General features: G+C 37.0%; 1 protein-coding gene across 1 annotated transcript in view; it reads left to right on the top strand.

The window, feature by feature from the left end:
• The first annotated feature begins 2,745 nt into the window (after nt 1–2,745).
• The window catches only part of RIT2 (Ras like without CAAX 2), a 192,732-nt gene continuing 168,487 nt past the window's right edge, over nt 2,746–26,990 (top strand). Inside the window, exon 1 of the mRNA XM_054185924.1 lies at nt 2,746–2,848. Within this exon, the coding sequence (XP_054041899.1) occupies nt 2,746–2,848 (103 nt within the window). The remainder of the gene's footprint in view (nt 2,849–26,990) is intronic.

Below are 26,990 nucleotides of genomic sequence, written 5' to 3'. Positions count from 1 at the left end.
GGGTGGAGTAAGCCACTGTCAATGTTAAGTTATGATGAAAACCAATTAGAACAAGTCCTGCATTATAAATGGGAATTCAGTATCACCTTTTCAGGCTCTGGACCAGTCATTGTAAAAGTAGGAGGATATGTTTGTCCAAGTGTTTATATAGTATGATAGTACTTACTAAACTGTTGAAGTTTAATAAACATGAATCTGTCCTTAAAGCAGATATGTTAAGTGGTTAATCTTCAATGAACAGATAAAAATATAAAAATAAAAAAAAACCAAAAAACCCTCTTACAGATATAATAATGCTGTTCTCTTTTTTTCTAGATTTTCTTAGAAGATGAGGAAGTAGCTTTCCATTTAGTTCTGTCTTATTCTGCCTCCTGCTCTAATATAATTCCCTTTTGTAGCCTCTTCCATTTCTTATCTTCCTTCCCCACTTTCCAGCTCTGAGCAAAAAAAAATAAAAAAATGACTTGCCACATTTCTCTGGCAAACAGCAACCGCTGGGGAAAAAATCTGACTAATTCTTATCAATTACACATACATAATTTTCACTATTTTTTTTTTAATATTTTGTTTAGCTTGTCTTTTGAGTCATGACCACAACCACTCACTTTCTTGATGTTTTAATGTCAGCCAAATTTAACTGACAGCTATGGGGTTAAAAGCTCCTGAGGAGGACGTTGCTGTGTTGATGGGAAATCACCAGGAAAACCCAGCTGTTCTAAGCAGTGGTTTTGGTATCATTATTAGTTTTATCTAACGTGTCAATACTGAGCACTTGAGAATGATTTTAATGAAAATGGAATTCTAATCACAACAGGGATTTTCTGACCTACCTGTCACTTTCTGCTGAACTTCAATATTTAGACGTCACATTATTACATTCAGAATTTCCTGTTTAAGTCCTGTTTTATGCTCTAAAGACCAAATCCTTCTGAATTCTGAAGTTTGCATCCAGGCATCAATACAGCCACCCAGCCCTGACAGTACAAAGCTGCTCACAGCATAGTTATTACAGAAATCCTGCATGACAACAGTAGCAGATCCTCATTTTGAAGTTCTCAGAACACAGTGGCTCTACTTCTGCTTTTTCTATGTAGTTGAAAACAGACCATCATACTTTGATTCTTCAGTGTTTTCCCAGGATCTGTTGGTGTGAGCCTTAAGTATTTCTTAATCAGTTTAATAGTCCACAATGGATTTTGTATTACTTTGTATTTAAATTCTCTTTCATTACAAGTTCATTTTTACTGCCCAATACATCAAGTGGAGAGAAGTTCCTTAAGTCAGCGTGACTCTTGTAAGTACTTTGGTTTTGAACCCAGCTCCTGTCTGTTTCATCTGAGGTTTCATAATTTTTGTGTTAAGAGGCAAAATGAATATTCATGTCCTGTTCACCTTCTCCATTCTAATTATAGTTCTATTATCATACCTATGTGTCTCTTCTCTTTAATCATGTATTTTCTTAGTCCATTAAATTGTCTTGCATACATATACCCTTGTATACTTTTTCGCCTCCTTCCTAACTTTCTTTAAATCATGTCCTTAATCAGGCTATGATTTTTTTTTTCCTTTTGATTTCAACTTTTAATTCTATATTCCTGTGTATATTCCTGTTTACTCACTGTGAAATAATTGGACATACTTTACTAGTTGCTTCCCCTGCTTCTATTTCCCTGTCTCAATAATTTCATCTCGTTTTGGTCCTCAAAAATTTTGTATAACAGTTAAAGCTGGGAAAGTGTCTTATTACTTATCACATTCTTTATATATACTAAATCTATTAAGGATATCATCAGAAATGAAGAGCTGCAGGGTTTTTTTATAAGTTGTCACTGAATATTTCTAATGGGAGATTTTCAGGCTGGATGTCATTCACAAAGGTTTTGCTTTCTTCTTTTCTTATTTATTTGATCTGAACAGATAAACCACTTGAAGTTAGTACGAAATGCTTATAACAGTTTGGTTTTATTCTTTGCTTACATGGATATGTTCTGGATCTTTCCCCCTCCCTTCAGTCCCAATCTTCTTCTGAAATTTTGTGGGGGAAAAAAGAAAAATACAAACCTTTTTTCAAAAAGTTTATTCCTGTAAATAATTGATGCAAACTGAACTAAAAGAGAATTGATCTGTGGGCAAACCTAACCTTAGAAAACTTCTGTCCTTTGCAATAAGCATCATGAAGAACAAAGACTTAAAAGTTGTTGCTTGTTTCACTTTTAATAGTATTAAATGTAAATCAAGCAAACTTGGTGAACGTAGGATTAGTATTTAACTCCAAGGTGGCAAGGAGGTTCTCTGATCTGTTTTATTATTGTTTAAGATTCAAGCAAGTGCTACATAGAATAACAAGGATCATAATTAAGAAATGTGATCCATTTTCTTTTTCTGGAGGCTCTGCTTAATTTGATTCCAACAACACAGCAACACCCAGAGGTACCAGGGCTCTTGAGCCTCACAAAACTGCTTCTGTCCAGGAAAAGAAACACAGAGAATGATACCGAGCTGGGAGGGGGCAGAGAAAGATTTTTATTGGAAGCTGTTAAAGTGGTTGCTATGAGACCTTCTCCAGCTAACACAGGCACAGCAGCGAGTGTGAGGCTGATAAATCGTACCTCTTGCATTATACCTTTCCTTTCTGCTTTTTTTTTTTCTTTTCCTAACACAGCTTTTATAGTTGTTTAAGATCAGGGAAAGCACCTGTCAGTTGCTTTTTCTTCCCTTTTGCTCCCTTTTTCTGCCTCGTGCAAGATGGAGCTAGAAAATGAAATGATCAGCACCTCCAGCAATTCTTCAGCAGGCTCCAGAGAGTACAAGGTGGTGATGCTAGGAGCAGGGGGAGTTGGCAAAAGCGGTAAGTTTGAGCAATAGCATTTTTGGGGAGAAGGGGTGAACGGGGAGTGTAAAGTTTACAGAACAAGAACGTTGTTTAATGAGGGCTTTCATTCCTCTTTCTCTTGCATAAAAGACTATAATTCATGATTGGGGCAATGAGTCAGCTTAATTTATTACAGACTGAAATACTATAAGACTTTATAATTGGATATTTTTGTAAAACTGATCTTGGCTCCGTTGTATATGAGGAGAGAGTGGTGAGCTTGCTGCTGTGAGTTTAAGAGCGAGTGGTCATGTCACTCTAACACTTGGTGGGGGGTGATGTTTTGCTGGTTAGTGTGGACATAACTTGCGGGCCTGCCAGTCCTTGCGCCCAAGCAGAAATGAAACTAGCTGCAAAGTCATCTGTACAGTGCAAAGTGTGGAGGATGCCTACAGTGTCTCTGTTTTCTTCACCACATCTTCTTTTGACTTTTTTTCTGAGTGTCTTTATGGCTCAGCTGGTCTTAGTCTTCTCTCGTGTCCGGACAGTTACAGAATGTGTGTCTGAGTCTCACTCCAGGCGATAAGGTAGATTTGAAGCATATTTTAATATCACTGTCCAGTGCTGGCAAGATATGCTAGTGTCTGACAATAGTATCTATTCAGAGGAGTCATTATTTTCTCCAGACAGTGTTTTCTTTTTCCCAGATATTATCATCTTTGATTTATTCTCACTGACACATTCTCTTTTCTTAAAAAGACTTTGCTGAACGTGCAGTGTTTGCCTCAGAAGCCAGTGTTTTGAGCTAGCCATACAACAAGAATTTGATTACATCTTCTGTAAATTCAAAAGAAACAGAGAAGAAGAAAACAAACAACAAAAAATAGGATAATATAACATATCCAGGCTAAATTTGAAAGAAATTTCAGGATATAAAAGCTGTCACACTAAACTGTAATAATTGTTTAGACCAAAGAAGTTTTATTTTACATTCAGACAACAAGACAAGGTACAGATGCAAAAAATTAAATATTGGGAGTGGATATAATTTCCTCTCTGTGTCCGCAATCTCTGTTTTCTTGTTACGTTTGACTTCAACTTCAGTGGCACATCTTTCAGTGAAAGCTATTTCTCATCAGTATTGCTTAACCAAGCAAACAATTCTTGCACAGATGTTATGTTATGATCACTATATAAAATTGAAAAGAAGAAAATATTGGTTATCTCGGAGTAACTTTCCAGTATGTCAGGTATCCAGGATGTGTCAGCTGGAACTTTCAGTAAAATGTCATTTTTTTTTCCTTTCTTTTTTTTTTTTTTTTCTCTTAGTGCATCCAAAAGATGGCAGCAATTTTGTCCAAACATATTATTGAAAGAACAATGTCATTTTGAAGACTCATTCACCAAAGCAAAAGATATTACAATCTATACCATATTAATAGTACAACTGAATCACAAAAGCCAAATTTTATATACACATTGAGGAAATTTTAGAGTTACCATTTACTATTAGATAAGTGTTGTGAAGCACAAATTAAGTTTATTCAAATCTCCTTGCTCAAAAAAATATTAGGTGTTGATTTAATGAAAATAAAACCTTGAAACCTTCAAAGGTAATGATAGATCTCCAAAGCTGAGGGCCACGTAATTATTCAAAAAGAATTGGGTATATGTGTGATCTAGAGAAATAAAATAGGATGAAATGGATAGCCATGACATCCAATGGCAATTAATGAAAACCTTCAGTTGTTTTCACAAAAGTGAAACTTCTGGGGGAAAAAAACGGCAACTGAGAATTAAGAGTCTAGAAGAAAGGAGGTGGGCTGTTCATCATTTACTGACTATGAACTTCCAGTGTGGACTGGGCATGAAATAATTCAGTAGAATCCTGAAAGATAGTGCAGCTGATAGAATTCTGATAGAGATAAGAGAAAATTTATGTAATTCCATAAATTATGAACTCATTCTAACTGATGTATAGTCAGGATTAATTTACATTGGATTAAATGCAGAAAAAGGCCTGAATGACTACTTTCATTCTCGAAGATGAGCTCTGCTTTTCTCTAATGACCTAGATTCAGCTGTCCAGGAAATCATGAATTTAGCCACAAAACAGTGTCAGAGTAGAATAAGGATGGGAGATTCAAAAAAGTTTGATCTTCAATTTAGAGTTTGATAGATAAGTGACATATGGGATGATGTATTAATAATAACCTGTGTTTTTTCCCCTTCTTCTCCTTCCTCATTCTCTTTTTAAGTCATAGTAACATAGTAACAGCTGGAATTAAGTTTCTGAGTGGGAAACCTCTTTTGGATTAAAGCCTTAAGATTCCTCATCTTGTTCAATATTAAAGAATTCAAGTTTGGAAAAATTCCTAAAGAACCAAGCTACAGAAATGTTATAAGATTTCTTTTTGCCCTTGACATATTCACTTCTGGAGATCCCCTGGGCATTTTGACCTTGTTTCCCATCCTCTTCTGCTCTCTTACTGTGCCACTTCATACTGTGTGTATGAAGGTCTTTGCATTGAAAATTGCATGCTCATTACAGGGGGCTGAGGGTGGTGATTGCATGTGTAGGCAAGAAGGAATGAGGAAGAAGACACCAACAGCGGATGTTCTTTTGATGCTCGTGTTTATAGAATATTTGCTTTGGGTTGCCAGGCTTGTGTCTGCAGTTCTGTGTTCCAAGATGGCAGACCATTCAGGAGGACAGCCAACATCCTGTTATTTGGACTATTCAGTGTAGCAGAAATTTCACAAGAATTGGTAATAGAAGATAAACTCAGCACATCCAAGTCTGATACCCACCACATCCAGAGTAATGACATGTACACGAAAAATGGTTTAAGAATTGTTAATTAAGGGTCCTCGCATTTCAAGATCAGTCCCAGAAAAATAAATAAATAAATAAAAATCTCTGACACTATTTTATAGGGGCATAACCCACCACTATTACCTGTTCAGAAAAAACAGGTAATAGTGGTGATTACTTAAAATGTACAAAGCTATATGTAAATCTTGCTGGGAATTTCTGTGCTATAAGTATAGCTTATAGATTCCCTAGAATGAGGTATCCTTTCTAAGGCTTCTGAAAATAGAACTATTTTTGTTTTCAGAGTAATATGCTAATTTATTACTTTGTGTGGGTTGTGTCTGACATCAAGAACAGCTATACACTCTGCTGCAAGTTCAGCCCCAAATTAGGCTAGAACCAGGAATTAAACCCAACTGAACTGAACTGAAATAAAACAAAATAAAATTAATGACTCTCATTTGATTATACTTCGTACTGAAATTACACATTTCTAATGACAGGTAAATTTAAATTTAAAAAAAAATATATTTTTACACTTGGTTTTATCTCGTTTGATGACAAATCTCAGGTGAGCTCAGTACTGTTCAAACCTACCTCAAGTTACGTAATGTAGGGTTTAAACCCTAAGAATCTTATTGGTTTTGAAACTGGTTTTCCTTACAACTGCCTTCAGAGATCTGCATCTGGACAGTGAATCTTGTACTCACATGGTCCCTAGTCTGATGGAGCTCAGACCTCTGGGTTTAACTCTATTTTTCAGTGTTACAAAAAATATACACAAAGAGAAGTTAAATGCTGAGACCATGCATTGTTGGCTTATATTTAGCAAACTAATTACACTAATAACAATAATTAACTGTAGTACACTCTGCAAAACATTAGCAACAATTAACCGAGGGGTTGCACAGTGGCTACCAAAAGGAACAGACAAATTGATGTACCTGTGCAACTGAATAAAATAGAAAACCTCTGTCTAATGAAAAATTGTTATTATCTAGGCATCCTTTAACTGTTGATCAGATTGCAGCATAATCTATCTTGCCTGAAGGAAAATGTTTCTAGTTTTTTTGTTTGTTTGTTTCGTTTTGTCGTGTTTTTTTTTTTTCTTTCCCCCTAATGCTATTTAAAGTTGCTTTATTTAAAGGTGAAGATAATCTACTGTTTTTCCTGGTAAATGGAATTACATGTTTCTCCATAGAATGAGTGTATCACAGATGCAAAGTGAATTTCATGCTATCTGTCCTGCAAAAGTTGCACTTTAGATGAGAAGAGGAATTTTTTAAACATTCAAAAACTAATGAATATTTGTTGCTTATAAGTTGGGTTTTTTTTATCTTAGAGAAAATATGCATTTTTCAAGATTTATTTCTCAGACTGATTGCCAGTTTATTTGTTGCCACTGCAAAAAAAAAAAAAAAAAAGGAATTGTCAAATAATTACCCCAAGATTTTTGTAAGACTAATATATTTTTAGTTTTAATATACAGGTTTGGAAAACATTTAGGTACATATTTCTAGACTTCAATCTTAAAGAAAATAAAAAAGAGGGGAAGAGAAAGAATTAAGAAAAGATTCTTCTAGGATTGTTAGAGGAAAAGTATGAAGAAATGTGTTTCTCAACCTGAACTAGTTAGGGGATTCATGCTTACCCCATTGATTTCCTTGTTTTGTTTTGTTTTGTTTTTTGCCACTGTTGCACAAATGCCGTATTTCTACAAGTACAGGTGATGCATCCAATTCATTTCAGGATTGTGTGTACAAAAAAAGTTCCAAAATGTGTGAAAACAAAAATGGTTTTTGTGATGTGGGAACTTTTTTACTATGGTTCAAACTAAATCCCCAAGTTTCTTTTATTTATGTGATCAACCTCTTATTCTGCCTAGATAAAGTGAACTCTGTGGTTATTCTTTTCAAGCATGTCCTCATAACAAGAGTCCCCAGTAAATAGAGGTAGCACCAGGGAGTGTGTACTGGAGAAGTGTCTCACTCCAGCTGTTTGTTAATGCTTTGGAGATAAATTAGCATATGATCCAGGCTACAATGGAAAGGGATGAGGAGCAAAGATAGAGATTCCACTGGCATCAAAAGAGCTAAAGTTGAAAAGTACCATTTGGGTCTGCTGATGGTGTTCTTACACCATCACAAGGCTCAGTATTGTAGCAAACACTTCATACATTGATCAAACGCCTTCTCGGCAGTTTTTGTTTTTTTTTTTTCTGGTGGGGAGTTTGATTTGGTTTGGTTTTTGTTTTTCCTCAATCCGTTCTCAGATACAGCTATGCTTCCCTAAATGCCTAGTGAATGGATCAAAGGAAAGAATCTGGCCTTCTATTGTTTTCTGAGCCAAACCGATAGCCAGAATGAAAGTGGATTAAGTTGCTGCTCAGTATGAGTTAAGGGGGAAAAAGTAGCCTTTCAAGTGTCTGGATATGCTGTGGATTACAATTAAGGCAAACCAAATTGCCTTTTTTCCCCAAAAAATTAAACATAAGTATAGTTTTTGGTGTCTAATGTGGTGCTCCTTCTCCTGTGACTGAACAAATAACCATGGGTTTTTTTTTTTTTAACTGGAGTAGAAATTGAGATACCCAATTAATAAAGACACATATCTGCATCCCTTTGAAAAGAAATGCTTGTTTCCTTATCATCCTCTGTTTGAAAAAAGGTAACATGAATTTTTACGGCCAAGTATAAGACCCTAGTAATTTCAGGAAAATAATTAATGATACTAGTTCAAATGAAGCAAAAATATTTAAAAAAAGGATATCTGTTTATTTACTAGAGAAAAATGTCCTTGCTTGGTAATAGTTTTGAAAGCATTAGGGTATTGATCAGTCAAAATGACATATAAATTCCTTTGATCACTTCATAGTACTGACTGTAACCTGTGATCAGCTGTGAGCTGATGTCAAAGTGTCAGTGCAAGGCTGGGGAAGGAGGAGGAAAGAATAGAATACTAACAGTGGTAAAACCCCAAAGATATAGTAATACTTCTTGACAATTATGTATCTATGGAGAAAAAATCCCAAATGAACACTGGAAGCTGCCAGCAAAGTTTGTCATGTCTGAGATACTGTAAACTGAATTACGGTCATAGTTTTAATGAAGAATTACAAATGTTATATGCAGATTGATGGTTGTGTAGGTTGTATTTTCTCCATGAAAAAAAAAGATTGTAGAGAAGGCCCATAAATGACAGACAACCACATTCCTGGCTATGGGCAGCTTCCAGTTTTTCCCATAAACCAGATTAAGCACTGGAGACTTTATGAATACAGAGTTCTGATATATTTGTGATCTTTGATAACAAAACTGCTCTTGTGTTTTAATTACCTTTACAGATAGGTTATTGAATTCATGCCAAGCTTGATTTTGTGTAATTCCAATTTCTAGCCATTTTAAGTTCTTTATTAACAACTTTAAAAAACTCCCTATTTTCTTATTTTCCTATGTGTTAATACCTATAGACAATGATCAGTCCACATCTTGATCTTCTTGCTTTTCAAATACATTAAGCATGTGAAACCTCACTTCTAGAAGCTTATTTTTCTGCTTATTTTGTATCCTTAATTTGAGTGCCTAAGTATTTCCACATCACTTTCTGAATATGAATTTCAAAACTTGCCATGCTGTTCTTTTAGTGCTCTTACTAGAAGAAATATTGCTTACTGGTTTCCTCTTGACAGTCCTTTTTTGTTCCTCTGAGAATAATGAATTCTTTTGTTCAGGTATAGTTCACAGAGATCACATACAGAGAAATATCTGCAGTAACCCTTATGTTACTTGGTCTTTCCCCCAATGTAGTCACCTGTGCTATCACATCTCTAATGATGACCTGAATTCTGCATTTCCATATGTGTTATCCTATTTTGGAAGTATTTTACTGGGTTGTTACTACTGAAGCTGATGATTCAAATAATTCTGGACTCGTTTCCAATATTTGTCATTTATCTTTAGTGCGTTTGTTATCCACTTGAAAGGATTAAAAACATTGCTTATTCATTAATTTCCTTGACTATAGGCAGACCTGGTGGCCAGAATTATTTGCCCCAGGGAAAAGAGTTAAAGATGTTTTCATTATTTTGCCAGTTCACATAATTCAATGGCTGGAAGGGTGGAGGATTCCATTATGTCTCCTGCATTTAATAGGATGGTTTCTGCATATGAGATACCACTGGGCTACTGAGAAAGCTGTCTGCAGTTCTGGTTTCTTCGATAGCAGAAGCCATCTAATAAATAGGTGACAGTTCAGAGAAGACCAACAGAGATGATAAAAGGGCAGACACAATATGATTTATAATAACAAATTAGTATGACTATATTTAAATAACTCTCTCAACCAGTAGTCCATGATTCTTTGTTGTGCAACTTGCATATGTATAAAGTGATTTAATGTAAATGGGTCTGGATGCAGCTGTAATGTGAATGGGCTGATCTGTCCAGCTTCTCCCATCATAACACCGAGATGATGAATATCCATTTGGATGAGGCTAGCAAGTGGGCTTGTCACTGTCTGTGCCCCTTTGGCACAGGGGACAGAGAATGTATGATATTTGAAGGAAATAAATATCAATAGAAGAAGACATTTTCCAAAATTTGAGGAGGAAAGGGACAAGAATTGCTTAATGGAGAGTAATCAGTTAAGTGGTAAAATTAGAATTAGAACATGTATAATTAGAGATGTATGAGACCTTCATGCCTGAATTCCTTTGGTTAATAAGAGCAGTATGTATCCTTAACCATTTGCTTAAAAGCAAATGGAGGAGATTGTGGAATAGTCTTTGAAAGAAACAGGTAGGTAAAAGTTGTATTAGTGTACTTGGTTTTGCTAATTTAAGATAGAATAATACATTACAGAGATTGAGCATTAACGAGCAAATATACCTGACTGGGAAAAGCGCTTAGAGTCTTCAAACCCTTTTATAGAGGAAAAGGACTACTGTCATCCTCAAAGTTATGAAATGTGTTAAAAATTATCTGGACTTGTGGTTGATCTGGCATTATTGATGTGTATAAGCAGCATCTTTCTTTATGTTCAGACTGCTTAAGAGAGATGCTAAGGCTCGTCTCAAGACTGGACTTGTTTGTTGTGTACAAAACAAGTGCTTTATGTTGCCTCACACAGAGCTGAAGTGTATCCTTTAGAGTATAAGGGCTCCTGTATAACTGGAAACATGCTGAGGTGGTACCCTAACAGTAATGGCCACCTAATGTATATGTTGGGAAGCTGCGCAGGTGCAAGGTACGTAGATCTTTTAGCTCACCACTTGCAAAATAACTGTTCTCTGTTCTGCTGATGGAAGTGGGATATACTGATGCGGGACCTTCATCTAAACCTCTTCTAAGTGAACAATGATGTGAAGTGATTAGAACTCATGGAAGGTTATATTAATGAATCTGCTTTTCCTGGTGTGATTTACTGAAAGAAAGCTTCACTTACACAGTGAGAATTTCAGTGAGATGCATACTGCTTGGCTTTTCTCATTCGTACTGCTTGCTCTTAAGAAATAGGAAACCTTCTGGGCTGTTTCTCAATAACAGGAATTGAACTATCAAGGACCCTCCTGGTTTCCAACACACACAAGTCTGTCATTTGAAATGCCCAGATTGAGGTCTCAAATAAGGGAACAAGCATTGTTTCATGACAATGACTGGGCACTGTCGGTATCTTTGCTGTAAACAGTCTGGTGGGGCAGCCACAGGAATTGTTTCCCTTCCAAGCCATCCCTGCTGCTGAGCTGAGCCATCTGCAGCATTTTCAACACATGCTCTCTGCTAGAATTTGGATGAGATTAAATCCATTAGGGACATTCTTGAAAGCAAAATTAGGAAAGATTTATTCTTTTCCTTCTCTTGCTGCTTTCATCTTCTTTTCTTCCACACTTTCCATTTTATTTCTTTCCATTCCTCTGGTAATCCTTTTCCACTTTCAATTTGTTCATTGACTTTAATTAGTCTCCCTTTATGCGTGCAAGTCTCTCCATTTTTTTTTTCCTAGAAGCTAGAAGACTCATCATGCTCACAAGCTCCACTGACAGGTATCGAGTTTTACCAAAGCATTGTGCAGGGTCCCAGTTTCACAGGTCTTTCTATCTTGGGAAGACAGCTTGCTGCAAGCTATAGTGATTTGCTAATGCATTACCCACCCGCTAACCAGATCCCAGTGGAGACTCTGTCTAAAACCACTTTATTTCAAGTTGTGTGGAGAATATCCAAAAAGAACAGTGTGTGTATGTGTGTGTGTGTGTGCATAACAGACTGTATCAGCAGTTGCCAAGTTGGGCTATTGTGATTCTGGTCTCCAAACAAGGTATGTTTTCAACTCAGTTAACATGTTGTAAAGCAGTGTTTCATTTTTTCATTCAGATGAAACCCAAGAACTAAACTAGTTATTTCAGGGGACTCAAAGGTGGACCCACCCAATTTTAAAAATTAATTTCATAAGCTTTTGTAAAGTAAAAGCTGTCAGCAGCTGAGAGACTGATGCATGTAGTACTTTAGCTTACACTGACTACAGTTATGAGAAGAGCCGTTGTTTAACTTCTTTCCTTGCAATCTTGTTGAAGTGCGATGGAGTTTTGTAATCTGCAATTCTTGTCCATTTTCACATGCACAAAATAAAGGATCCAAAGATTAAATTCTTATTCTCTGTCAGATACTATTATTCCTTTAGTAATTTTACTAGCCTACTACCTGCATGACAGTTGTGTCATGCTGAACTGTTGCCTGCTGAACAGGACTGCAGTGTCTTTACAGAAATGTGTCTTTAGCAGCTTGCAAAAAATATACCGTTGTCTAAGATTTTTACTCAGAATGTTCAAAACCAAAACCAAATATTGTCAAATTCTTCATTGTTTCAAATCAGCAGAACTCTTATCTTCTTAAATTGTGCAGAATGACAGGCAGGCTGTAAAGTTTCCTCTTCTCTAAAATTTTGTCTGGAACTTTAATAAACAGAAATGATGTTCCTTTCTCAATTTAAATAAAAAGTAATTGTTAGACATTTTCTACACAGTGAACAATCTTACTTAGGTTGTCTGGTGACAGGGTTGTCTGTTCATTCATCACAAGCACTATACCAGAGGTCTGCTTCATACAGTATGTGCCTCTGCATACACCCAAAGTATGTATTCCCGGGCCTCATGAGTTCTCCTTATATTTGTAGGTATGCTCTAGAGACACTTTATTTCTCTACTGCGAATAGAGGAGATGAAAGAGCAATCTATCGCAGTAATCAAGTATCCTCCCATGAGGTCCAGAAACCTGGTTTCCTATGCCTTTCTTTCACTTACAGTGGTTTCAGTGGATTTTCCAGTGTCTAATAGTAGCTGTGAATTTACATCATAGTCTGTCCTTCAGTGGGTACTCTGTTTACTCCTCTGTTTTTAGAAAAGTGGAAATTGAAGGACCCATTTCTTACATCTTTCCTCCGTGAAAATTAATTGAGATACTTAAAAGTTATTGAATGTCTGCCATAACAAGAAGTAGTAAATCACATAAAATTCCACTTTTTTTTTTCAGAGAACATGCCCAAAATGACAAATGGCTGTGATATTTGAGGTTAGAAAAAAAAAAACCAACACAAAAAACCAAACACATCAAAATATATAAAAGAAACAAACCAAGCAGTGTGAGGGAGAAACGTAACAGAGAGGAACAACTAAGAATAGAGAACAAGAAATTAGAAAAAAAAAAACCAACCAGAGGTTCAGGAAAAAGGTTGAGAAAACAGAAAAGTAGATAAAGATGAGTAAAAATAATTATAAGGGAGTAAACAGATAGAATCAAAGGGCAGTAGTTCATACTTCAAAGCGCATAGGTTTCAGGTGCTGTCTTTTCATTGTGCTTATCCTACTAGATGCTATTGGTCCATGGTTATACCCCAACATCTTCTGCAGGTATTGGTGTCCAAAAAGTGTACAGAGGTCATGTTACTGCATTTTTATGCTGCTTGTGTGACTTCTTATCCCATGTTTCTACCCTGCTGGCTTTCTAGAACAGGTAGCTGGAGAGGAAGCAACACAAATTTTCTTGGCATGGCGCTTTTTTTTCCAGTCCTTCAGGTGCTGTAGAAGCTTGCCTCAGCTATGGACAAGGCTGTGTAAATCTAACATTAATATAAATTCTTCTCTGTATAGTTTCTTACAGTCATCCAGAACCGAGAGGAGTCTGTGGACCCCAGCCTTAGTACTTAGCACCTAGTGAAATCAATGAGAGGACCAGCATTTGTCAGCAGACTCTTCTCTGTTCTTTGAAGAATTATTCCCATCCACACCCCAAAATATCAAATAAAATAATGAATCGCAGTGGTACTAGAGATGTATTTCAGTCAGTACTAGGTAATAAAATTAAGTTCCGTTTTTCCCCAAACTGGGAAAAATGTCAAGATGTAAACCAAAAAGATAAGTATTTCTATATGTTTTCTCTTATTCTTTGTGTCCCAGCTGTTACCTTTGCTCTCATTCCCTAGCTTTTCTGCTCATCACACTTGCCTGTAAACAAACAGCTACCTCCTTATAATCAAATGTGGACAAATGGTGGCAGGAGGAAAAATCAAAACAAAATCCCAGTGACTATAAACACATTTAAATACACATATCATTGAAACATACTCATGTAAGATTTATTTAAGTGTGAAGTAACGTGCATTTTCATTCTTTAAGGAAAAGAGTTGTTAGTGCCAATGTGTTATTCAAAGAATTATAGAAAGCTCTGCAAAATCCAGTGAGATAACCACTTCTGCTGATTGACAGTGACAGTATGTTTAAAGAATAGAATTATTTGGTGAAAGAAAGCCTTTATTCCTCAATGCCATTTTTGAAAAAAGAACTTGGGATCAAACCAATTTGTGAAGCTGTATCATACGTTTCTAAAGCATAACTGTATCTGCTGGATAAGTATTAGTATATTAAGTTTCAAGTATTAGTTAAACCATTTTTGTATGTTGGGATACTTTATGATGGTCTAATTCAAATACATTTATAAGCATGAATGAAGTGTATTTCTCCTTGTTTATTATCAGGAAAAGGGCAGAAATTTAATTTTTTTGTTCCAAGAAATTTTTAACTGTTCCCTTCCTGACTCTGAGTATCTCCAATGAAGTTGACAAAAATTGTAGGCAGTGAATACTTCACAGGGTTGGAAGCGATGGGAATATCTTTGACACCACTGATGTTAATTTAGTCACATCAAAAGCAGGATGTGGGTTGGGAACAGATTAGATAGGCTGTAGTAGACGTGATTGCTCAGGAAATGACCTGGGTGGACAGAATACCACCTTGCACCGTGATGAAAGTTTCTGAGGGAATCAAAGATTTCCCTGGCTCACAGTTCAATACAATAGGCAAATGCTATGAATAATTCTTGTCAGGTTTAGTGTATAACGGGTTGCTAAAAAATCATTAAGAAGTTGGCGTTAGAATTACTTGCTTCTGAGTTTTATTTCTTTCCTCTCACTTTTAGCTCTATTTTCTTGCAGGGTCTCCCTTCAAGTATATGGTAGAATTTATGAGGATGTGCGAAATGTAAAATACCACTTGCTTATGTTAGTACAGCATGTGGAGCCCATGCTATCTTTCAAAATTATTTTAATCTTTTTCATAAACTTACTTTAAGTGTCTTTCCTGCTAATAAAATATTTTACCAGGAATACAGCAGTGTTGAAGAGCTTAGATTGATAATCTCTTGTGAAATAGTTGTTCCATTCCAATTTTAAATTTTTTACATTTCTGATTTATTGCTATATTTATATTAATTTCAGGATGCTTAACATACGACGAGTTTCCCACAATGACCCAATGTTAAAAACTTACCTATCTTCAGAAGCTTCTCTAGCTAAACTGATAACCAAATATATATTTGTTTACTTTAGCACTGGAAAACCAAGATATGATGGGGCTTATTTGTTCCGTCGGTGTCTTCTGTGTCCTGTCTGTTCAGCTTAGTGATTACTGTCAGTATTGTGGCGTTTAAAAGAAGAGCTGAAGGGAGAGAGTGGAAATACAATTTGTGTTCCGTGCTGCCTCACGTACCACACAGAAAACTGGCAGCTTAACGCAGGATCTTTGCTTGACCTTAGCAGTAGAGCAGAAAGAACACAGTTCTTTTTTCTTATGCTGAGATTTCCATCCAAATGCATGCATCTAAATCAGGAAGCCACTCACACCGGAGTAGGTGGGGAGGGAGAGAAACAGGGAAAAATTATGCAGCTGAAGAAAGAAATCCGCCTTTGTTCCTGACTCTGTCTTTGAAATTAACATAGAATGTCTTGTCCCCTGTGTTCTGCCTGCCCACCCAAAAATCTGTACTGAAACAGTTAAAACAGTGCATGGTTAAATGCGATGGAACAGAGAGAGGGGAAGATGTAGGAGTTACTCCAGTGATTTCTGTATATTTGGGGAGAAGTATCAAATAATCTTTTGCCCAGCAAATATTATAATAGAATTTATAACAGAATTTCTAGGAAAAAGAATCTCAAGCATGTTTTGTACATTATGGAAGAGAATAGCTAACAGGGTATATGTTCCTGGGTTACAAAAAAGTTTCTAGAGTTTAAGACATAAGTTTTTTGGTAAGCACTTATGGTGGATTGACTCCAGCCAACAGCCACCCACCCCATCACTTGCTCGCTCCCCTGTCCTACTACATAAAAGAGAGAACGGGGAAGGTGAGAAGACTTGTGCCTCGAAATAACAGTTAAATAGCTGAAGTAAAAGCTGCAGGCAAGCAGCAAGGAAGATAAAGAATTTATTCACTGCTTCTGCCTACCTTTGGCAGGCAGATTTTTAGCCATTTCCTGAAAAGCAGGGCCTCAGCAGATATAATGGTTACAGCCATAACCACGAAAGTCCCCGCTTCCTCCTGCTTTCCTTGAGCTTTTATTTCTGAGCATGACATCATAAGAAATGGAATAGCTCTTTGGTCAGTTTGGCTTAGCTGTGCCTTTTACCATTTTCTTGCCTACCCCTAGCCAATATGCTGGGTGCAGAGCAGGAAAAAGAAAATGCCTTGTTGCTGCGCAAGCATTGTTCAGCAATAGGCAAAACATGGGTGTATTATCAGCACTGCTTGAGTTACAGATCCAAAACATACCACTATACAGGCTGCCACGAAGAAAATTAACTCCACCCCAGCCAGACCCAGTACTGCAATTTATAGTCTGAAACTGAGTAAAGGAGGTTTAATTTTTCTTTGTAGTTTGTGTCTGTGACATCATGTTTATATCGTATTAATCATATGTTGGTACTGCCATGTTCTTGTGTTTTGATGAGTTGCTGTCGAAGGCCCCAAAACCAGTGGGGGCCATCATGATTTTCCTTCTCTTTTCCCCTTGTTTATAATTTTGCTCTTGCAAAACTATCTGTTGTTTCTTTGTTTTTTCCTCACTTTTCTTAGAAACATCTATGTTGGAATATAATTACAGATGGGCATCTTGGTGGCATGGAGGCAGTTCTGCTGTACAGCTTGCACACGTATGGCTTACTTGTAAGCCATCTCTGCGGTACACACAGTGGTTCAGAAATATTTGTAGTCCAGACGCAGTCTCACTTGTTTCTGGGGAGCACCAGCATTGAATCCATCTGAGTCTTGCAGTCAGGTGCCAAGGTACTTGCAGAGTTCTTGTAGCTTTTTCACACAAGAGGAAATTTATGGCATGCTACTTTTTTGTGCAGTTGAAATGAAGAATGCCATATTTATAGCATCATTAAATCATAATTGGTAGAATGTGGGTCAGTATCGCTAACATTTGGTGCCACTGCTAAAGTACCTATAGTTCCAAATCACTTAAATCACTTTGAACTGTTTTTCCTGGAAGGAATCTGCTGAAACCCATAGTGCAGGTCAGCACCGGCCAGTATTTCACTCATCCTCCAAACCAAGTCTTCAATTCTGTCCCGGGATTCTCCATGCTGCACTGTATTTGAAAGTCAGTCTGGGAAGCCAAACTGCTTTTGAAGTCTAAGACCATTCAGTTTAGCTGTTCTATTACAGCTCAGTAACTCTGAGCCAATATCAACCACATGGAGAAATCAGACACAGTGCAGCGCAGCTGGGACAGTGGAATGGGTCAGCTGCAGTGTCCCAGGCAATTTTGGTGCCATGCAGAATAGACACAAGAGGAGGAAAGCAGTGCTGCCTTCCCACTGCAGCTCTCGTCATCTCTCTGATACTGGCTGCACTTCTTAATGTCCAGGTGGTATTTTTCAAAGTGTGGTAGTTTCTGTGCCTTGTCAGCATTCTCGCCAAATCTTTATATCTGCTCTATGGCAAGGAATGGCCAGTTCTGAATGGTGATTCCCAAAGATCATTACCATGTACTTAACAGCCCCGGTAGTCAGTATCAAAGTATGCAGTGACAAAACTGACTGAAGTGCCAGTTCTGGAAGGCAGATGAAGTTTTATCCCACTTTCTTTTGATTAAGTTAATTTGATGGACATAATTTTAATAAAATAATATATAAGTAATTAAAAAATTATTTTCTTCACTATTTCATTTGGTCTAATGTAGTGCTTATGACTGTAGCTTGAGGCTGTGTATTTCTGTGTTGTTTCCCCTGTCACCATCTTGGCTCATACATATTTTTATGAGCTCTGCATTTATTTGTTAGTTTTTGGGCATTGAAAAGAAACAAAAAGGTTGAGTGAACTAGTAGCGCCCAGACAGTCATAAATCTGGGACTGGATTTTAATTTTCAGTTTTTAAATATGTAAATCTGTATGATTGATGACCTCAGCTTTTACTTATAAATAAAAAGAAACGTAAGCTGCATGATGTGTAACAATCACATCACTGGTATTGTTATTGTGGCAGTTGATACTTACACTGGTGGAAGTCAGAAAGATATTGCAAGCATGTTTTTATTGTGTTTTATGATCTGGTGTACACCCCATCTCTCTGCTTCTGTTGCCTATCTGTAAAATGAGACCAGAGATATTTGCCTTCCTTTGTAGGAAACAAGCTTTCTGAAATTCAAATGCAGAATACTTTTAAAAAGCTATTAAATGATGCATCTTAGTAGATACTTAAGCCACAATGGGTCATCACGTGCAGCATAGTTCTGTGACTGGTACCAGGTGACAAGTTCTTTGAACTTCATGCAGCAATTTCTTTAGAGTCCAGGTCATCTCAATAAGCAAATTAAGACAAACGTGATAAACACTAAGATAAATTCTGTAAAAATGTTACAACTAGACATAATGATTCAAGGAAAGAGAGTTTGTAACACATTTTGGTAAACTAGAGTGAAATTAGTGTGTATCTCCTCAAACAGAAAAGGAACCATGAATGCCTACTTGCTACAACTACTGAATTACTGAGCAGATGAGGAGGCACAGCCAGTTTCTTCTTGGCCATGTTTTTGTCAGGATCCTGTGTTATTCCTCTTCTTTGAGAATTCCTCCCAAATTGAAACTCCAAAAGACAATTAATAGTTTATTTTAAATGTTGGTAGACCTAAATATGAAAGAACTAATTAGGTGTTCAAGATTCAGGCAGCTCTGGGATTTCCCAGAAAGAAGCGTGCAGGAAACTCTGTGGGGAGAAATTTAGGTTACAGTGCTTAAATTCATCTTGCCTAATATCAGCTTCTGGAAATGTTATCCAAGTCTAGATAGGTAGGGTCTCTCTATGGTTGACAGAGCAAGTTGCACAATCCTAGAGATATTTAATGTCTTCCATTGTTTGAGAGAAGCCTAGATGACTAGGCAACTAGGATGACTAGTTGCCAAAGGATAGGTGGGAATAGCCAGAATTCAAATGTTGGTAGGGGTGGCTGTAATAGTTGTGGAGAGTTCTTGAACATGATAAATTGTTGTATTCAGTATCAGTTCCTATTATTGCAGAATAGGAACTTTTTTATATAATATGTCTATATATGATGGCTTCACTTAAACTTGTTTTGAAGATATTCTTCCTCTGTTAAAACCATCTACAATTTCAGCGACAATAATGCTCCCCTTTAAATTGAAAATATATAGTCTAGTGATCAGTTTTTTGTGTGTCTTCCTCAGACCTTAATCCATTGGGTATGTGAGACTTTTTCAGTTCCCAGTCTAAAAAGCTTGTTTCTTTTAGCTCCCTGTTCTAATACCAGTGATCGCCAATACAGTAGCCTTCAACATGCCCAGAGGTGAAGCTTCCAGTTATTAAATTACTTTTATAAAAGCAAGTTAGATTTATGAGTTTTTTATTTTCAGTGACACAAATAGTAAGCACTTGCTGTCCTCCTGCAATCTTCTTTCCATCCATTTTCCAACTGAAACAATTTAGCTTCTACATGCAACAAAAATGGGAATCAGTTATTATTTAGAGAGTGTTAGTTTTGCTTGTAGTAGGTACCTTAGATTTTTGTAGAACACTACAAAACATATGTTACTACAAATTCATTCAAGGATCCCATAAGGGAGAAATATCGCAGACTACATCTCTGTAAGAAATATTTTTAATCACAGAGTATCTAAGATTTCCAGAAATGTAGGACTGAAGGTAGCTGACAGGATACAAGGCTTTGCTTTGCTTGCATTCAGGCAGAGAAGTCTTACCAGATAGGTACTTGGTATTCATAGTTTCACTGAATCAAGTTAAGTCAACAGTTTCAAAATGGCATCACCATATTTAGAGAGTTTGGTGAAAGATGAGTCAGTGCTTCACCGAGTAGACATATCTTCTGACATCGATATCACTTTATCTGCTGTGCTGCTCACTTTTGCTGGCACTTGTTCTTGATTGATCTCTTGTTCTGTGCCACTAGATTCATCACGGTCAGTGATCCAAGGGCATGAAAAATTCATCCCAAGACAACAAATACTTTGTAGTTTATGATACTTCTTTCCTTTTGGATTCAAGCCAATTAATTCCTCCAGAGAGCAGAAAACTTATGGAGTACCACAATTCTGGCATTTCTGTGGAGAGAGCAAGTACAATTCTGTGTCTCTCATGCAAGAATAAAGATAATGTGTTACAAAGTTGAATTATCTAAATAATGACAAAAAGTAATTCATTTAACGGAGTGGGTTGTGCAAAGGAATTTATTTCTGCCCTGATGGTAAAAAGCACTTAATTTCCAGAAAGACGTATAGACCTATATCAACAACAATTTTCTTTTTAAGGAAAATTCCAATTTTAAAATACTTATCTTACTAAGATAAATAAATTCCAGCCGATTCTGGTGTTGCTGTACCTTTATTTATTATGACACTTACTCATTTACATTAAAATTTAATATTCCGCAAGCAGAATGGCTCTGTAATGTGTACTTCTCTCTAAACTTGCAGTTGAGATTCAGTTTTTTCACCAGGGTGTTCAACTGAAAGAACTAGAGTAGTGTCATGACTAGATACTTTGGAGAATCTGAAATGAAACTGTACAATTAGCCATTATTGGGTCCAAGAAATTAATATAGAGCTCCCAAGTTGCAGGACAGAGTCTTATTCACAAGATTATCTTTCCTCTCTCAGAATGGGAGTCCAATTTGCACATCATCGTGATATTTGATAAATGCTGCCCTTTTGTTATCTCCTCTAAGTGGCATCTGAAACAATCAAAGAGACAAATGAAATGAGAACTTTGCATAAGAGACAGATGATACGTAATTTGAACTATCTACTGGATGACTACAGTAATTGAGTTGAACAAATTACTTTCCTGAAAACAAGTGGTGTAGTCATCTGGCGCAATATGAGTAAACAGCTAGTGCACATGTGTCAGAGCTGAACATACGGTGCATAACTGAGGTAAGGGACCCCAAATCATGCACTGCTTGTTCCTAGACTTTCATTCCTTTACCTCTTTGTCCATGCTTCTTTCTCTCTCAATATATTCAGGTTAAACAGAAAAAGCTTTTTTTCTATTGTGCAAAGAAGAGGCATTTCTCTTTACATTTCAAAAGCTGTGTCATATTATGATGCTTGTATCACTGCAGTATAGAACAGCGTCATGTTCTTTTACCTCATACTTTTTGCCTCATTCTACATCTCTAATACTTTCTAAATTTAACATCATCTGCTTCTTTTCTTCATGTTTATGTTTGTGCAGAACTGCTCACTTTTTTTGTTTACAAACACCAAACTTTCTCTAAGTCTTATGACAGTCATTTATTGGAAAATAATTGATCTTTACATGTGTTTTTCATGTGTTCAGGGAGGAGGAAGCAATGTTCTTAATGTGGCAGCTCTGGAGCGGGCATGAATTTATGCAGTTCCATTAGTGACACTACTTATCAATTCCAGTCTCAGATGACCAATGCTGTGATTAGTACAAGCAGTATCCTGCTAAAATTTCACAGACTTTGACAGACTTGTACAGGAAGCTGTATTTAGTCAGATGTAAATGTATATTTCACTAGGTGGCTAGATTTTCAAAAGCAGAATGATACATCTTCATCCCTGTCACTTTCTTACACATGATAGCCTCCAAAAAGGAATATCTTCAGCCATACCAGTAAAATATGTCATGTAGATTCAGATTTATATATGATGACCTATATTTGAAGGACTGCTTGTGTCTGAAGATACATTTTATCTGTTTGAATTTTCAAAGATAGATGAGTACTGTCAATTAATTTATTGACTGTTTGATGCGCCCCAGTTTTTGGTGGTTTGCCCTCTTTGCTGCCAGGGCACGCTGATGACTCGTATTGAGCCTACTGTCAATCAGCATCCCCAGATCCCTTTCTGAAGGTCTGCTCTCCATCCACCCCTTTCCAAGTTTATACTTGTGTCCAGCGTTATTCTGGCCCAGGTGCAAAATCTGGCATATGTTCCTGTTAAATTTCATGCCATTGATGGTTGCTCCATGCTCCAGTCTGTCTGCATCCCTCTGCAAGGCCTCTCACTCTTTGAGAGAGTCAACCAAGAGTAATCTTATAGTATCAAGAATTCAGTCTCGATTCATCCACTAGACCCCAACTTGAAAATAAATAATAAAAATTAAATGGATTTAAGTAGCAATTAGCTGAATTTCTTGCTCTACAGCAGTTATTAGACCAATTACAGGGATTTCCCTGATTTACTTTCATTATCTGTTCTTGACCAACTGTATCAGACCCTGATATTCAGTGTATAGCCAGAGCTCAGGAAAAAAAAACATGAAAAAGCTGAGGACTTCTAAAATGGGAGTAACATTTTGAAAGGTGTCAGCATTTCTTCTCAACCCTTGTCACCAGGTAAAGCTACTTAGCAAAAAGATAGACAGAATGAGATCAGGTATGTGTGCTGTTAAGCAGAGTGAATACATGGGCTTCCAGAAGGCTTCAGAGAAGAGAAATGTAAACCACTTAGTCTTTGCAAGCCTCCAGTCACAAAGCAGATGAAGCCTGCTCCAAATCACATTCAATAGCACATTGATACAGCTAAAAATCATGTGGAGAACATCAGGGTCAAGAAGGTCCATTCATGAGACACAGATTGCTACTGTCAAGTCTCTTGAAATGTATAAAAATAAACTAAAGCCCAATCTCTGACAAATATTGTACGTTTCAAAACTGGTGCACAGTTGCTCCAAACCATCTCTTTGCAAAAATCAATTCAGTAATTGCAAAATGCATAAAAATACACTTTGCACCTGTCTTGTCATTATCCACTTGAGAATATCAGACTTCCAAAGGAAGGCAAAAAGAAATAACCTCTGAAAATAATTATTTTAAAGCACTAATCTAAAGAATCAATAACAGGACATTCCATGTTAAAAAAAAATAAATAAAAAATCTGAAAAGGTGACTGTGTTCTTCTGAATATTCGGTGAGTGCCTGTATCAGTATGACTAAATGTCTGAGAAGGTATTTGTGATTTTCCTTTCTTTTACATAAACTTGTGGTTAAAAGGTTGGTCTTCCAAAGCCAGCAGAAGATAGTACCAAGATTTATGTTGACTTCCCTGGTCTATGAACAAAGATGTAATGTTCACCTTCCCTGTATTTAATTGCACCATAAGTTTTACTAATCTCTTTGAATGTATAATTTCTCTTAATCTTTCCTCAGTTCTCAAGAGTTTTTCCCATGTAGTGATAAATATACAGCAGAAATATTGCAGGAATTTGCTACTCTCCCTTGGTACACTGACACCAGATAAGAAACGAGTTTCAGGAAATTTAGTGATCATCAAAATGCTCATTTCTCTTCTTTCTTTATGAGTTGTACAAAAACATTGAAGAATGTCAGCTTGGTATAAGTACTTTTAAAAAGGGTAGAAAGGAGGATCCTGGGAAATACCAACCTGTCAGCCTCACCTCTGTGCCTGGGAAGATCATCAAACAGATCCTCCTTGAAGCTATGCTAAGACACATGGAGGACAGGGAGGTATTTTGAGACAGGCAGCATGGCTTCACCAAAAGCAAAACCTAATTGACCAACCCAGTGGCCTTCTATGATGGAGTGACTACATCAATAGACAAGGGAAAAACTATGGATGTTGTCTCTCTGAGCTTCTGGTAAGGCTTTGACATGGACCCCCACAATGTCCTTCTTTCTAAATTGGAGAGGTATAGATTTGATGGGTGGACTGTTTGGTGGATCAGGAATTGTGGATGATGAGTTGGTTGGATGATCACATCCAGAGGGTAGTGGAGAATGCCTCAATGTCCGGGTGGAGATCAGCGACAAGTCGTGTCCCTCAGGGGTTTTTGTTGGGACTGGTACTGTTTAATACCTTCATCAATGACATAGACAGTGAGATTGAGTGCATCCTCAGCAAGTTTGCAGGTGACACCAAGATGAGGGGTGTGGCTGATATGCCTGAGGGACAGGATGCCAACCAGAGGGATCTGGACAGGCTCGACAAATGGGCCCATGTGAACCTCATGAGTTTCAACAAGGCCAAGTGTAAAGTCATTCACGTGGGTCAGGGTGACACCTGGTATCAATACAGGCTGAGGGATGAAGGGATTGAGAGCAGCTCTGCAGAAGAAGGAATTGTGGGTACTGGTAAAAGAAAAGCTGGACATGAGATGACATGACAATGTGCAGTGGCAGCCCAGAATGACAAATCTATCCTGAGCTGCATCCAAAAAAGCGTGGCCAGCAGGGTGAGGGAGGGGATTCTTCACCTCTACTCTGCTCTGGTGAGACCCACTTGCAGTGTCGCCTCCAGCTCTGTGACCCCCAAAATAAGAACATGGATCTGTTGGAGCAAGTCCAGAGGAGGCCACGAAGATTCTCACACAGCTGGAGCTCCTCTCCTATTACGACAGGCTGAGAGAGTTGGGGTTGTTGTCAAAATGGAGAAACTGGGGTGAGACTGATAAAAACAGGTAGTATTTCTTAGTATTCACGCAGCAAAGAAATCTCTTGCATGTAATACTAGGGGCCAAGGAGGAGGAAGCAATTCCTGCCACGTGTCCATTAGAATGAGAAGATCCTGCACAGGTTTTAGGCACAATAATGTGCAGTCTAGTTGAATAAAGCACTTAAGAGACTTCTGTGCAGGTACTGTCTTGGAGGGAAGAGATGACCTATGTCCAATAATTAAATCAATGGTTATTCTTGTATCTGAATAAAGCCCTGGTGAGACATCTCTGTTCTTAACATAACAAAGAAAAGCCAGTAATTACATGGAGAAAAAAAAAATAAATGGGGATATTAAGAATATTTCAGTAGACAAGTTGAATTAAATTCTAATATTTGCTCTTTTTCAATCTTTCTAAAGACTAGTTAGCCTCACAGCAGTTCATAGCAGCATTCATAACAGCGTTTAAACCGTTCAGCTACAGAACAGTTTGATGAGCTACTACATTGCCCTGAAAAGGTTATTTAATATTAAGTAATTTTTTCTCCTTTGTCTTCATACACAGATTTGTTTAATGGAGAATAGAGCTATTTACAAAAGTGCTTGGAAAATATTTAACTTTAGCAGCATATAAATATATAGCAGATCATATATGACATACTCCATGTTAATTCTGATTTTGGCATTCTCATAATTATCATTACTTAAAAAAAAAAAAAAGTGAAATCAGAGTGCATATTGAAAAGAAAAAGCTGAAGAAGATGCATAGATTACTTAAAAGAAACAAAGAAGACCATCTTCCTGAAAGCTCTGTTTTTCTTTTATATGAACATACTCTTCTAACAACTTGCATTAAAAAAGAGGGCCAGAGAGAGGAGAGACTGAACAAAAATGGCAACAGCATGGAACAGCTCATAAAGGATTAACTCCCTTGTCTATTTAAGGTACAATTTACATTTATTTATTTGCAAAATTTAATAATTGATCCCTATACTCTTCATATGTAGGTAAACCCAGCAAGGAGTGAAGAGAAAGGGACTAATCAATTTACCTAAGGTTTCTGCTGAAAAGATGTAACAGCACAGATCTCTTAATTCCAAGTCTACTCCTCTCTGTATGGCACCATGCTTCAGGAGACAGATTCAAATGACTAGGTTCTGACATATGAAATGTATGAAGTTACAATGTGAATACTCGAAGAATTTGCTCTGAATGTACCAGAGTTATTGGGGAATATCAAGATTGTCCTAGCTGTAAAGAATTAAGATAACCAGATTTTATGCATTTCATTCCCTGAATGTTGTTTGAATGGTTCTTCAGTGTACACCAACTGTAAATTGTGTTTCTGTCCCATTTAGAAGTAATGGAGATGCACACAAATGAAGAATCTCAAGAGACATTTTTCTCAGGCAGAAACAGCATCTACTGTAGACTCTCCCACTTAAGAGGTCTGATTCAAGTCATTTGAAATCAGCTGAAAGATTCCTTTGATTTCAAGAAACTTCGTAACTAAGTGGTTAAAAGAGCACTGTTACATTCTTCTTATGCGCATTCAGGGTTGGTAAAGTATGACTTCTGAAATCCTTCCTGAGCATGTCCTTTGCTGAGGTAGTCCTGAGTTTATGAATCACCAAGGGACTTAGATGAGAACAAATTTCAGATCCAGTTACTTCTGTGAATGTCCGGAAACAGGTATGTTTGAACGCATATGGTAAAAGGGAAATTAAATGAAGAAACTTCACATATTGGGAATGGATGTGTCTCCAGGCAACTAAGATAGGGTTTTGAAAATTTGTGATTTTGGACACAATCATTTAAAGTGCCATTCAGGCCTAAATTCTCTGAAAATCAAGGTGTTGATTCCTATTTAAGTTTCTACTCAACTCTGCTCTTTATAGGAATAAACATATGAGCTTTCATGCTTATATGTTGTATGCTCTGCATGTGAATACATGTTCACACACAGCTTGTACATCTACTGAGAATCATCAGACCAAGAACTCAAAAAATCCCACAATTAACATAAGAAATGATTTATAGTACTTTTGATCCCCTGCTCAATAGAATAAATAGGGGTGATCCCATAGGCTTTAACGACTATGGAGAAGATCCAAAAGTAGGGAACAGCTTCAGATAGTTAAAA

Source organism: Rissa tridactyla, chromosome Z (genome assembly GCF_028500815.1).
Source record: "Rissa tridactyla isolate bRisTri1 chromosome Z, bRisTri1.patW.cur.20221130, whole genome shotgun sequence".
Lineage (NCBI taxonomy): Eukaryota > Metazoa > Chordata > Aves > Charadriiformes > Laridae > Rissa > Rissa tridactyla.
The sequence above is the reverse complement of the archived record's forward strand: the minus strand, read 5'-3'. Positions and strand labels throughout refer to the sequence as shown.